The sequence below is a fragment of the Pipistrellus hanaki genome (genome assembly GCF_964339955.1).
Source record: "Pipistrellus hanaki genome assembly, chromosome: 1".
Taxonomy (NCBI): domain Eukaryota; kingdom Metazoa; phylum Chordata; class Mammalia; order Chiroptera; family Vespertilionidae; genus Pipistrellus; species Pipistrellus hanaki.
In genome coordinates this window covers 79,163,482-79,176,392 of record NC_140503.1, presented here as the reverse complement: position 1 = coordinate 79,176,392, position 12,911 = coordinate 79,163,482, and the positions used below count along the sequence as shown (strand labels likewise).

Sequence of the window (12,911 nt, the reverse complement as noted above, 5' to 3'; positions counted from 1 at the left end):
ATTTTTATTCATTTCAGAGAGGAAGAGATAGAAACATCAATGATGAGAGAGAATCATTGATCAGTTGCTTCCCGCACGCCCCCCACTAGGGATCAAGCCCGTAACCCAGGCATGCGCTCTTGACCGGAATTAAACCCGGGTCGCTTCAGTCTGCAGGCCAATGCTCTATCCATTAAGCCAAATCAGCTAGGGCTATCTTTATTTTTTTTACGTCAAATTTCTGTTCAAATACTTTGGCCATTTTTTAAACTTAATTGTTTATTTCTTATTATTAGGTTTTGAGAAGTCTTATTTCTTTAGATTAACCTTTAATAAGAATCTATTAAACTAGGTCATGCTAAATGACAATGCTTCATCTTCACAAAAACGGATGGCAGAGAAGTGAAAGCAAAGAGCCCAAGAAAAGTAATTTCACGTTTTTTTTTTGGAGATGTGTAAGTAGTCTCCAGAAATTCAGTGTGTGAGAAATTGAAGGGTATTCTACTCATTTAAGAGCTATCTTTGGTCATACTTTAAGTAAGAAATACGTATTCAAGTCCTAGTAATGATTAGCCTTATTTGGGATGAGAAGAGGTAGAAGATAGTGGTAGCTTGTCCATGGGGACTTCCTGATTCAGAACGTATTTTCCCCTGCCTTGAAGAAAAGACAACTAGGTCATAACAATATTCACGTGGCATGTATATTGGAGAAGAGATCATTTTAAATAGATGAGTCAAAGTCCAGCCAGAGAAATGCTCTAATTTCTAGCACAGTAAAATTCCTTCCCTACTGTGATCAGGAGGGGGGTGAGCAGTTAATCAAAGCCAGTTAATAGAAAGACAGATACAAGAAGATCTGTGTTGTATATATACATTTTAAACATTGCCTTTTAACTTAAGACCTAGAATGTACAATTATATGTCAATTAATTATATGATATTTTTTCTTTCTTGCATAAAGTACACCTAAAAGGCATCATCAATGATTTCCAGTTTCTTTCTTTCGAATGGACTAAAAAAATTTGTAGACATTTTCAGAGCAATTTTATTACTTCTGAAATTTTCCAATCTTTTAGTGTTTTTTACCCACTACTAATTTGAACAATAATTAGATCACCACTTCATTGAGTGTTTCTAAGATGTGAACTTAAGTTTTATACACAGAATACTCTTTTCCTATTCATAAAACGATAGGTTGGAATTAAATACAAATGGCTATTTTTTGGTAAGCTAAAAATTCCACTTGTAAAACATACTAGCTGTCAGTTGTCAATATGTCAATATTGTGGCAAGTTAGCACTATGCTTTACAGAGAGAATGAAGGGCATCAATTAATTTGATGTATTGACTAGTGGAGACCAAATAAGAGAATTTCTAAAAATTAACCACTGGAGCAAGGGTTGTGGTTAAAAGCTAGCACTGCTAGCAGGGACTCAGAGTGTAGACCTAGGGCTACACATGTTTGCTTGATCAGATAATGTCTTCAGACCTCATAACTTTCTTCACAGGAAGTAGTAAAACAAAATGATGATTCAACACCAATGAAGACTCAATCCACAACAGCTTATTAACAGTTGGTTCTTTATTGGCTACAAGAGGATAAAGCTTTCTGATGTCACAGCTCTTCCTCTCAAAGGGGGGGCATTAGGTGAAAGAGCACATAATGCTACTTCTCTCTCTCTCATATACTATGATTTGTAAGTTGGTAAGTAGGTATCTTTTCCTATCTTAGGTGTCAGATGCTAAAGAGTACTTAATTCAATTTAACGATAAAAAAATTTAAATCTGGCCTAACTCGTTTGGCTCAGTGGATAGAGCATTGGCCTGTGGATTGAAGGGTCCTGGGACCGATTCCGGTCAGGGGCATATGCCTGGGTTGTGGGCTCGATCCTTAGTAGAGGGCATGCAGAGGCAGCGATCAATGATTCTCTCTCATCATTGATATTTCTCTCCCTCTCCCTCTCCCTCTTCCTCTCCTCCCTTCCTCTCTGACATATTTCTTAAAAAATTAAAATATGTTTGCAAATTATTTAAGTAGTCTAAGAAGCCATTCCTTAACAACCAGCAAGTGGGGAAAATCATATTTTTATGAGAAATAAAAGAACTACTAAAGGAAAGGTTTGAAAGTTATGAATTACAGAACTTTCAGTCAAGATGACAGAGTACTAGGTAAATGCGGTACATAAATATTCCCACAAACATATCAAAATTACAACCAAACTAAGGAACAACCATCATTGAGAACCTCATGAAATGTAGCTGAACAGAAGTCCTATAGCTAAGGATTTACAGAAGAAGCACATCAAAACTGGTCGGCCGGGTAAAGATGTGCAATAGGCTGGTCCCATACCCACATGTGGCGATTAAAAATCAGAGGGTATCTTTGGTTCAGAGGTTCCCCCCTGAGGGTCAAAGTGTCCCAGCCCCTTCCTAGCTCCCTCCTCCCCAGCTCAGGGATCCACAGGAAGAGAAGTCCCTATAACTCTGGCTGTAAAAACCAACGGGGATTGAGGGCTGAGGGCTGCTGGATTCCCAGGCATTCTTCATAAAGGGCCAGCACACAGACTTACTGGAACTCACTCGCTCTGACCTCCAGCCTTGGGACAGCAGATTGAAAGGCACCAGGGGCATACGGGGAGGAACTGAATTGTCTGGCTGTGGGTGAGAGCTGGCAGAGACCATTATTCTGCTGCTGAGCCCTTAACCTACAGAGCAGGCAGGTTGAGTTTCCATCAACTTGACTAATTGTGTTCCTCCTACCCTGATGATAACCCACCTCCCTTAAAATACTTTCACTGGCTTTTCCATACACACAGCCTATCTTGGCTTATGCTGTGAACTTTCTTAAAACCTCACAAGGACCTCAGGTAAACAGATCTGAACAGTCTCTTTCCACTTTATAGAAATGTTGCATATAAAAAAAGGGAAAATATCAGCAGAACCATTTAGACTGAACATTTATGTTTCTATTCCTATAGGTACATGAAAACAGTAATTATCAATATGAATATGAATATGTAGAAGGAAAAAATTAGGCTGTCAGCTTAATAGAAATTTGCAGATTTAAATTCCAAGCTGCACAATGCTTCTTATCTATCTACATTAGCTCGTTTCTAACCCTCTGTGACTTTTTAAATAATTTTAAAAAGAAAACATTTAATTTCCCTTTCCATAAATCCAAGATACTAACAACATCTTGGATAGGCAGCTGACATATCCAACTTTTTTACAATGCTTTTCAAATGTTTATTAAATGGGAAGTAGGAGTCACATCCTAGCATATGATGAAGCTGTAACTAGAATTCAGTTCTATGTCCAGAGTATAAGTACCTGTACAATGCTGGAACTAAATCAAGCCAATATCAGGTAATCATGAATGAAGTAATGAGAAAAAACTATAACAACATATATAAGATCAATTTATTTGTTTCACAGTACAATAGGAGATAGAAAGAAGCTTTAATGCTAACAGACTCATCTAAAACTAAAAAGTTCAGGGCCAAATTACATAATGAAATGATGATGATATTAACAGCTATTTTAGATAGTACTACAATAAAACGAATGTCTAAATCTGTATTGCTGATGGTGAGATACAGCTCTACTGTTAATTGAATAATATGTATAAAAATTTAAAAAATTATATTGGGGAGGATAAAAGTTAAATTTACCTTTATATGTTCTAAAACAGCAGTAGCAACATTTGTGTGGAGATCAATAAGTCTTTTTTTTTCAAGGAGTTCTGGCAAAGAACTACAAGTATAAAAAAATTTAAAATGAACCATTATATTTTCTAATTAATGACATAGACCTTAACAAAACCCACCTGGTATGTCCTCTAAGGAAACTTAGATAAAACAGTAACAAAATGACAAATTAAACTATCAACTGGATGTAATCTCTAGCCTTGAACACATACAGTATTTACTACTCTAATGCAGGTGAAGTGCTTCTTAGTTTAAAATCATCTGCCTCCTAAATATCATTACTCCACCGTTCACTTTTTGGTTCCAATATCTGGAGGCTTAGAATAAAATCAGGTTAATGGAAATATGATTGTACTTATACTTCTAAAACATTTTTCCTTTCTCCTTAATAGCATTTAAAGTATCCAAAGAAATTGCTTAACCTTTAGTTAATAAAGTAATAGTAGCAATGATAAATTTAATAACAATTTGCATTACTTTATCATCAATATTATCTTCTTTGTAAAATTATCCACATTACACAATATTCCAACTAGTAAGAGAAGCAAATGATCTGCTATATAAAAGAAAGAACTTAGACTGAACATGTTAAAAATACAATTTAGTTCTTTAAAGGTATATGTTATTACCTAATATATCCTATTACTAAAAATATTAACAAAATTTTACCACCTAAGTAAATCTTCTCAATAAAAAGTCTTCAAAGAGGAGATATTCCTTACTTACCTAACAGCTGATGTTAGCTTAGCAGTATTGTCAGAAAGCATACTTATGGCTCCTTCATCTTCCCCTTCTAGTCCCTGGAAAGGAAAAAGTTTCCAGTAACTACTCACACATCCCAAAGCCCAAGCATAAAAATCAACATATTTCTAAGATCACTGGTAAAGAGTAAGATTTAGGTCATCAAGAATAATAATTCTTCTCCTTTAAGGAATAAACATATGTCTTTTAACAATTATAGAAAAGTTCTAGCCACCAACAGCCCAATAAATGGTTGATGACTATAAAAAGGATCAGCTGGCATTTCAGACTGGCCCAGAAACTTTTCACAGGTAACAGAGTAATAAATAGTAGAGCTAAAATCTAAAGTTAGCTCAAAGTACAGAATGAGTAGCACTGAAACACATCCTACCTAATAAAAGTGTAATATGCAAATTAACCATCGCTCCGCTCCACAAACCACGCCTACCAGCCAATGAAAGCGAGTATGGAAATAAACCCAACCAAAACGGCTATAGCCACAGAGAGCAGGAAGGAGGCGTTTCCCCAGCAATGGAGGAAGCCAAGCTTTCCATCTGTCCTTACCGGCCTAAGCCTCCTCTCAAGGCTACAAAGTTTCAATTATAGAAGGTAAACAAATCCAAACAGAAATGACTGCCACCACAGAGCAAGCAGGAGGCTTGGCTCCGCTCCAGGCTACAAAGTTTCAATTGTAGAAAGTAAATATATCCCAGATACCAGGGCCTCCACTTGAGTTGCTGGGGAGCATGGCCGGCCTGCAAACCACCACAGACCCCTCGCCCAAGCTGCCCCATGCCCCAAGAGAATCCCTACCCTGATCTGGGACACCCTTCAGGGCAAACCAGCTGGTCCCTGCCCATGCACCAGGCCTCTATCCTAACTAATAAAAGAGTAATATGCAGATTGACCATCACTCCAATACATAATAAGGCTGCCCCCATGTGTTAAACGATCCTGTCCCCATGTGGACACAAGATGGCCAGCAGGGGAGGGCAGTTGAGAGGGATCAGGCCTGCAAGGGAGAGCAGTTGGAGTTGCTTTATGACCCAGCAATTCCACTTCTGGGTACATAACTTCCTTCCCTGCAGGGGAGGGAAGTTAATGATGACCAGGCTGGCAGAGGAGGGAACTTGAGGGCAAACGGGCTGGCAGGGGAGCAGTTAGACATCAATCAGGCTGGCATGGGAGTGGTTAGAGGATGATCAGGCTGGCAGACAGAAGCAGTTAGGGACAAGGTAGGCAGGAAGGTAGGCAGGTGAGCAGTTTAGGCACAAGGGGATTGGTCTTAAAAGGGCAGTTGGATATCCCTCAAGGGGTCCCAGATTGGAGAGGGTGCAGGCTGGGCTGAGGGACAACCCCCATTTGCCCCTGTGCATGAATTTCCTGCACTGGGCCTCTAGTATTTCTAAAATAACACTGCATTTTATATATATATTTCAAACAGTAAATTAATATTTAAAAATATTTGCTCTACTCAGTATTTAGATTTTATTATGAAAAAGATCTTTTATGTAAGTTGAGGTATTTCTTTTTCTTTTTTAATAAAAGCAATGAATGGCCTTGAATTTTTAGAAGAAAAAGTTAACTTCTTTCTCCTTCCAGATGGTCTTCTGCTTCCCTATAATTCTAAAAAAGTAAACAGAATCTTACCATAATGCTTTTAAGTCGTTTAACTTCATCTTCCTGTGCTCTGTAAGATTCTAGTTCTTGTTGAACTGATTCTGCAACTTCTGGGAATGGACTGAAACAGTTTTGGACAGAGGGATTAATATCCAATATTTATTGAGAACTCAAGTTAACTCCCCCAAAATCCAAACAATTCAACTAAAAAGTGGGCAGAGGACCTGAAGACACTTCTCCCAAGAGGACATACAATTGGCTAACAGACATGAAAATATGCTCAACATCACTAATCATCAGAGGAAAGCAAGAATGTAACACCTTATACCTGTCAAAGGCTATCTCATGCACTCTTGGTGGGACTACAAATTGGTGAAGCCACTATGGAAAACAGTGTAGAGATTACTCAAAAAAATTAAAGGTTTTTTTTTTTAAGAGACAGAGAGAGGAAGAGGGAGAGACAGAAACATCAATGATGGATCGGCCGCCTCCTACATGCCCCCTACTGGGAAGTGAGCTCACAACCCAGGCATGTGCCCTGACCAGGAATCAAACAGACAACCTCTGGCGACCCTTGGTGCCATGGTACAATGCTCAACCAACTAAGTCACACCAGCTGGGCCCTCAAAAAATTAAAAATGGAATTGCTTTATGACCCAGCAATTCCACTTCTGGGTACATATCTGAAGAAATCTAAAAGACTAATTTCAAAGAATATATGCACCCCTGTGTTCACTACAGCATTATTTACAATAGTCAAGGTATGTATGCAATCTGTAAGTAACCATCAATACGTGAGTGCATTAAAAAGAACCTGTGGTACATACAATGGAATATTACTTGGCCATAAAATAGAATAAAATCTTAACATCTGTCACAGCATAGATGGCCCTAGAGGTTATTATGCTAAGTGAAATGTGCCAAACAGAGAAAGATAAAATACCACATGATTTAATTTATATGTGGAATCTAAAGAACAAAATAAATGAAAGAACAAAATAAAAATAGACTTGAAGATACAGAAATAGACTGATGGATGCCAGAGGGGAGGAGAATTGGGGGCCAGGTGAAAAAAGTGAAAGGATTAAAAAGTACTAATTGGTAGTCACATGGATTAAGTAAAGCATAGGGAATATAGTCAACAATCTACAATATACTAATAAAAGTATAATATGATAATTAGACCAGAAGATCTTCTGGGAGACATTCCAGATGTCCTTTCGGACAAAGCTATGGTGGCGGGGCCGAGACAGAAGCGGTTAGGGGTGATCAGGCCAGGAGAGGAGGGCAGTTGCGGGTGATCAGGCTGGTGTGTGTGTGTGTTGGCGGGGAGGGATAGGAAACAGTTGGGGGTAAGCGGGCTGGTGGGGGGTGCAATTGAGTATGATCAGGCCAGTTGGGGGAGTAGTTGGGGACAAGCAGGTTGGGGGTGGCAGTTGGGGATGAGCAGGCTGGCAAGGGGGGCGCAGTTGGGGTTGAGAAGGCTGGGGGCAGCAGCTGGGGATGAGCAGGCTGGCAAGGGGGCATAATTGGGGGCGAGAATGCTGGTGGGGGGCAGTTAGGGGCAAGCAGACAGGCAAGCAGAGTGGTTAGGGGCGATCAAGCAGGCAGGCAGGCAGGCAAGCAGGCAGATGAGTGGTTAGGAGCTAGCAGTTCTGGACTGCGAGAGAGATGTCCGACTGCCAGTTTAAGCTTTTTCTCTATTAGGAAATATAAATTTAACATAAACTTTAAAATACCCTACATCCTCTATAAATAAGGTAACTTCTTGTATTTCCCCATTCTGGAAGGAAATGTAGACTATGAAATTCTAAAGAGGAGAGAATTATTTAAAATAAAGTAAATCTTGCCGGGACCGGTTTGGCTCAATGGATAGAGCATCGGCATGGGGACTGAGGGGTCCCGGGTTCGATTCCGGTCAAGGGCATGTACCTTGGTTGCGGGCATATCCCCAGTAGGGGTGTGCAAGAGGCAGCTGATCAATGACTCTCTCTCATCCATGACTCTCTCTCATCGATGTTTCTAACTCTCTATCTCTCTCCCTTCCTCTCTGTATAAAATCAATAAAATATATTTTTAAAAAATGTTAAAATAAAATAAATCTTAACAGTACTCAAATTTGCCATAGTCAGAAAGAGGAAGATAGTGGCTTTTTCTGTACAGAGAAAATAAAATTCTTTGCTATAATGATTTTAAAACATAACAAAATAACCCCGAACATTTTGAAACTTTATATCCTACAGCTCTCTCATCATAATTGAGGCCAAAAAGAACAGCCATATAAAGAACATATATATATAAATACAGTAACACAAAGTATTCAAAATAACTTAGTATTTCTTAACTGTTTCTCTCAGAGTAATAAATTTTGTTTAGAATGATTTTTCTAGCTATAATGACCACCTGCTAAATTTTAGAACAATTAATGAGCCTATCATGTAGTCTAAACTTCCAAATGACAGAGCAACATCTAGGATCTGTGTATCTGCCTACAAATAAATCACATGACAAACTGTTTTAAATTTTAGCTATTATTTCTAATGTACTTTAAATAAATCTGGTTTTCAGGCTCAGGCATTCTTTCCACAGATACATAAAACTGGGTTTGTATGAAGGCAAAGGGGGCAAAAAAAGGAAAATCAGACCTAAATGGTTTCCCTATCACAAAAACCCATTTTAATGAAAGGTAGAAATTGTGTTATTGAAGGTCAGTGGGGATAGCAACAAAATTTAGAAAGACTATCTGTAAAACCTACAAGATCATATGGTATGAGCTACTTGAATGGGGAAATGACTACTATAAAATAACAAAAAACAACTAAGGCGTCAGGAAGAAACCAGGCAATGAAGACACATGTCTATGAATTATTCTATATAATAAAGAGGTAATATGCAAATTGACCATCACACCCTCACAAGATGGCTGCCTATGACCAGGCCGCAGGGGGGTTAGTGAGGGACAACCAAACGACTGAACAAGCAGGATACATAGGGCAACCAGGCTGGCAGGGGAATAGTTAGGGGTGACCAGGCTGGCAGAGGTGGGGGTACAGTTGGGGGCAATTAGGCTGACGGGGGTGGGGGCAGTGAGGGGCAACTAGGCCGGTGCGGGGACACACACACACACACACACACACACACACACACACATAGTTGGGGGCAACCAGATCGGCAGGTGAGGCAGTTAGGGGCAACCAGGCTGGCAGAGGGGGCAGTTGGGTGTGGCCAGTCCAGCAGGGGTGGGGCAGTAAGGGGTGACCAGGTCGGTGGGTTGGGAGGGGAGAGGGAGAGGAGCAGTTAGGAGCAACCAGGTCAGCAGGGAGAGGGCAGTTGGAGGTAACCTGGCCAGCAACTTGGAGGTAGTTAAGGGCAATCAGGCAGGTGAACGATTAGGAGCCAGGGGTCCAGGATTTTGAGAGGAATGTCTGACTGCCGGGCAGTCGGACATCCCTGAGAGGTCCCAGATTGGAGAGGGTGCAGGCTGGGCTGAGGGGACCCCTTGGCTCTGTGCATGAATTTCATGCACCAGGCCTCTAATTTAATTATATATAGCTCCTATTCATTGTATAGATGAACCAAGACCTTTTGGGTTGTTTTTTTAAATATATAAATTAAGTCAGTGACATCTTCATTTCTTTTTAAAGATAAAGTTTTTACTTAATGATATTTTTCTTACTTACCTTCCTTTATGTTTCTGCCAAAATTTGTCAACTGGAGTTAAATCATAAGACTTCTTGTTTTTCCTCTTTGGTCTAGCACCAGCTGGAGTATTTTCCAATCCTGAAGATTCTTCCAAATTAACTCTGTTTAAGTGAAAATCCTAAGAAAAAGTAATCCTGTATTAAATAATAGTTTTCTGAATTTAAGAACCATAACATTTCCTACAATAAGGAAAATAACTGCTGGCTTTTCTAATATTTCCAAGGACAAAACACAGGATCTAAAATTTAGAAGACTCTTTTCAACATATTTTTACACACAAATGTACTTTTTTTTTTCTTTCACAAATGTACTTTTGTTTGTGTATAAAGTACAGCTGTATAGGATTAAAATTTCAAATATTTATAAAAACCATGTTAAGATTCTTGTGTATACTAGAAAATATTTTTTCATATGCCAGCATAGACATATTTACTTTTAACAATGGATTAGATCATACATATTTTTGCCTTACCTTTCTCATTTAATAATGTATTTTAGAGCTCTTTATCTGTATATGTACAGTTACCTCATTTTTTTCATGCCAACATAGTACTCCAATATTCAGCTCTACCTATTTATTTGGCCAGATCTTTTGATGCTTAGTTGTTTCCAATACAAACAATCTTAAATATTTGTAAATTCATAGATTTGTTACTTGATGGAGGATTGCACGTTTAAAAAATTCCAACAGCTATAATAACTGTACTCCCTTCAAATAAGTTCTAAGAGCTAGTTAGAAAATTAGTTGTTATAGTTTTCTGCCTAGAATTAATTTTACTCCTCTGAGGCTTGAATTTTTTTTTATTTTTATTTTTTTTGCCCTTTCTCAAAAATCAAACATACAAAAAGAAAAAAAGAAAAAAACAACAACACACCCCCAAAATAATTTTTTTTCTTTCTATTTTTGCATTTGACTCTTGGGTTCCTTCATGTAATAGCATTATTTTATGGTTCATCTCTATTCTGAATAGCTAGCTAGAGATAAAACATTGCTATCAATAAGTAAATGATGAGCAAGTAAGAAATTACATGGATAATTATCTAGCATGATATAATAATATAATACAATCATCTTAGTTCTAAGATATAAGTTTTAACTAATGATTTAACTTGCAGGTCTTAGTAAATTCAGTGTACTGGATACAATTTAATCTCCTCTTGATAAAACAAAGTCATCAATACTGAGTCTAGAGCCTTAGACCATACCATGTAACTTTCTCAAATAAATCTCTACACTATCTTATTTCCTTGCCATTTTCCTTAGGACAAAACCCCCATCCAAAAAAACAAGAAAGCAAAAGATGTCTAAATGTCACAGTGGCATAAATAACAAGAGTATTGTGCTGTATTTCAATCTGTTAACATAATCAGTAACCTTATTTCATTAATCTTATTTTCCCATCTACATATCTTAGCCTCACTTTGCACACCAAATCACCCATATAGAAAGTACAATAGACATTAACAGCTACCACTGAGAAAAACCCTTTGATTTTAAAAATTAATAAAACAAGATATTGAAGAGAAACATTTTTAAATAGTTCAACTTTATTACTAACTACAATTTCCAGTGAAGTACTATTTCAATAGTGATGACAGAGCACATTCAAAATAAAAGAAACTTATTAGCAAAACTACTACTCTATAAATAGGACTGCATATTATTACTAAAGTTTTGGTGAAATACTTAGAGAAAACACAAATGGTAAAGATATAACAGATGTTAAGAGTTTTGAGAAATAACATAATAATGGCAAGAACTTTTCTTCCATTGTTTGCATAATGGCCAAGCAAATATGGAAAACTAATTTCAGTTTTGAAAATTAGGAAATCAGAATATTCTGTGTTGTACTCAACCATGTTAAAGAAACTGCACATTTATACAAATAAAAGACAACAAAATTAGTTTTAACATGAAAGAATCTAATCTGTTTCCACTGACATTGACACTTTCCTGACTTAGAAGACTGGATAACGGTGCACAAATCACCAGATATAAATGTGCAAGTCTTTAGCAGTCTTATTTTCTTTTCTTTAAAAAAAAAAAAAATTTATTGATTTTTTACAGCGAGGAAGAAAGAGGGACAGAGAGTTAGAAACATTGATGACAGAGAATCATCGGTCAGCTGCTTCCTGCACACCCCTTACTGGAGGTGTGCCTGCAACCAAGGTACATGCCCTTGACTGCAATCAAACCTGGGACCTTTCAGTCCGTAGACCAACGCTCTATCCACTGAGCCAAACCGGTTTCGGCTAGCAAGTCTTATTTTCATTTCACAAATTAAAACAGACCTGGACAGGCAGAGCAAATGTTAACAAAATGGCATTTGAATAATATGCGTGACATCTACTGATACAGAGCTGGGGGGCATGGCCAGCCTGCAAACCACAAGCCCCTCACCCAGGCCACCCCAAACCCTAAGAAACCCCCACCCTGATCTGGGACACCCTTAGGGCAAACCAGCCAGACCCATCTGTGCACCAGGCCTTTATCCTATTTGTAAAAAATAAATAAATAAATAAATAAAATAGGTATATAAAAGAATAATATGCAAATTGACCATCATTCCAACACACAAGATGGCTGCCCCCATGTGGACACAAGATAGCTGCCACAAGATGGCCAGAAGGGATGGGCAGTTGGGAGGCACCAGGTCTGCAAGGGAGGGCATTTATGGGCAATCAGGACAGCAAGGGAGGACAGTTGGGAGGGACCAGGCCTGCAAGGGAGAGCAGTTGGGGGTGACCAGGCTGGCAAAGGAGAGAAGTTGGGGGCAACCGGGCCTGCAGGGAAGGACAGTTGGAGGGAGGGGGGAAGAAAGGCCTGCAGGGGAGGACAGTTGGGGGCGATCAAACCTGCAGGGAGGGCAGTTAGGGGTGAACAGGCTGGCAGAGGTGGGAAGTTGGGGACAACCAGGACTATAGGGATGAGTTGCAGGGGGGATCCAGGCCTGCAGGGGAGAGCAGTTGTGGGGGACCAGGCCTGCTAGGGAGGGCGGTTGGGGACAATAAACCTGGCAGGGGAGCAGTTAGGCATCTATCAGGCTGGCAGGGGAGTGGTTAAGGGGGATCAGGTTGGCAGGCAAAAGTGGTTAGGGGCAATCAGGAAAGCAGGCTGGCGAGAAGTTGAGAGCCAGCAGTCCTGGATTGTGAGAGGGATGT

At 39.0% G+C, this 12,911-nt stretch overlaps 1 protein-coding gene across 2 annotated transcripts in view; it reads right to left on the bottom strand.

Annotated features, from left to right (window-relative positions):
* Positions 1-12,911, bottom strand: part of SCFD1 (sec1 family domain containing 1) — a 98,795-nt gene that overhangs the window by 52,852 nt on the left and 33,032 nt on the right. For both annotated transcript variants that reach the window (XR_014794188.1, XM_084874692.1), the window contains exons 11-14: positions 9,728-9,867; positions 6,078-6,168; positions 4,413-4,486; positions 3,651-3,732 (exon numbers count right to left, since the gene is read on the bottom strand). Coding sequence is in view for 1 of the 2 variants with exons in the window: in XM_084874692.1 (XP_084730818.1) it covers positions 3,651-3,732; positions 4,413-4,486; positions 6,078-6,168; positions 9,728-9,867 (387 nt within the window). In the remaining variant the exon portion in view is untranslated. The remainder of the gene's footprint in view (positions 1-3,650; positions 3,733-4,412; positions 4,487-6,077; positions 6,169-9,727; positions 9,868-12,911) is intronic.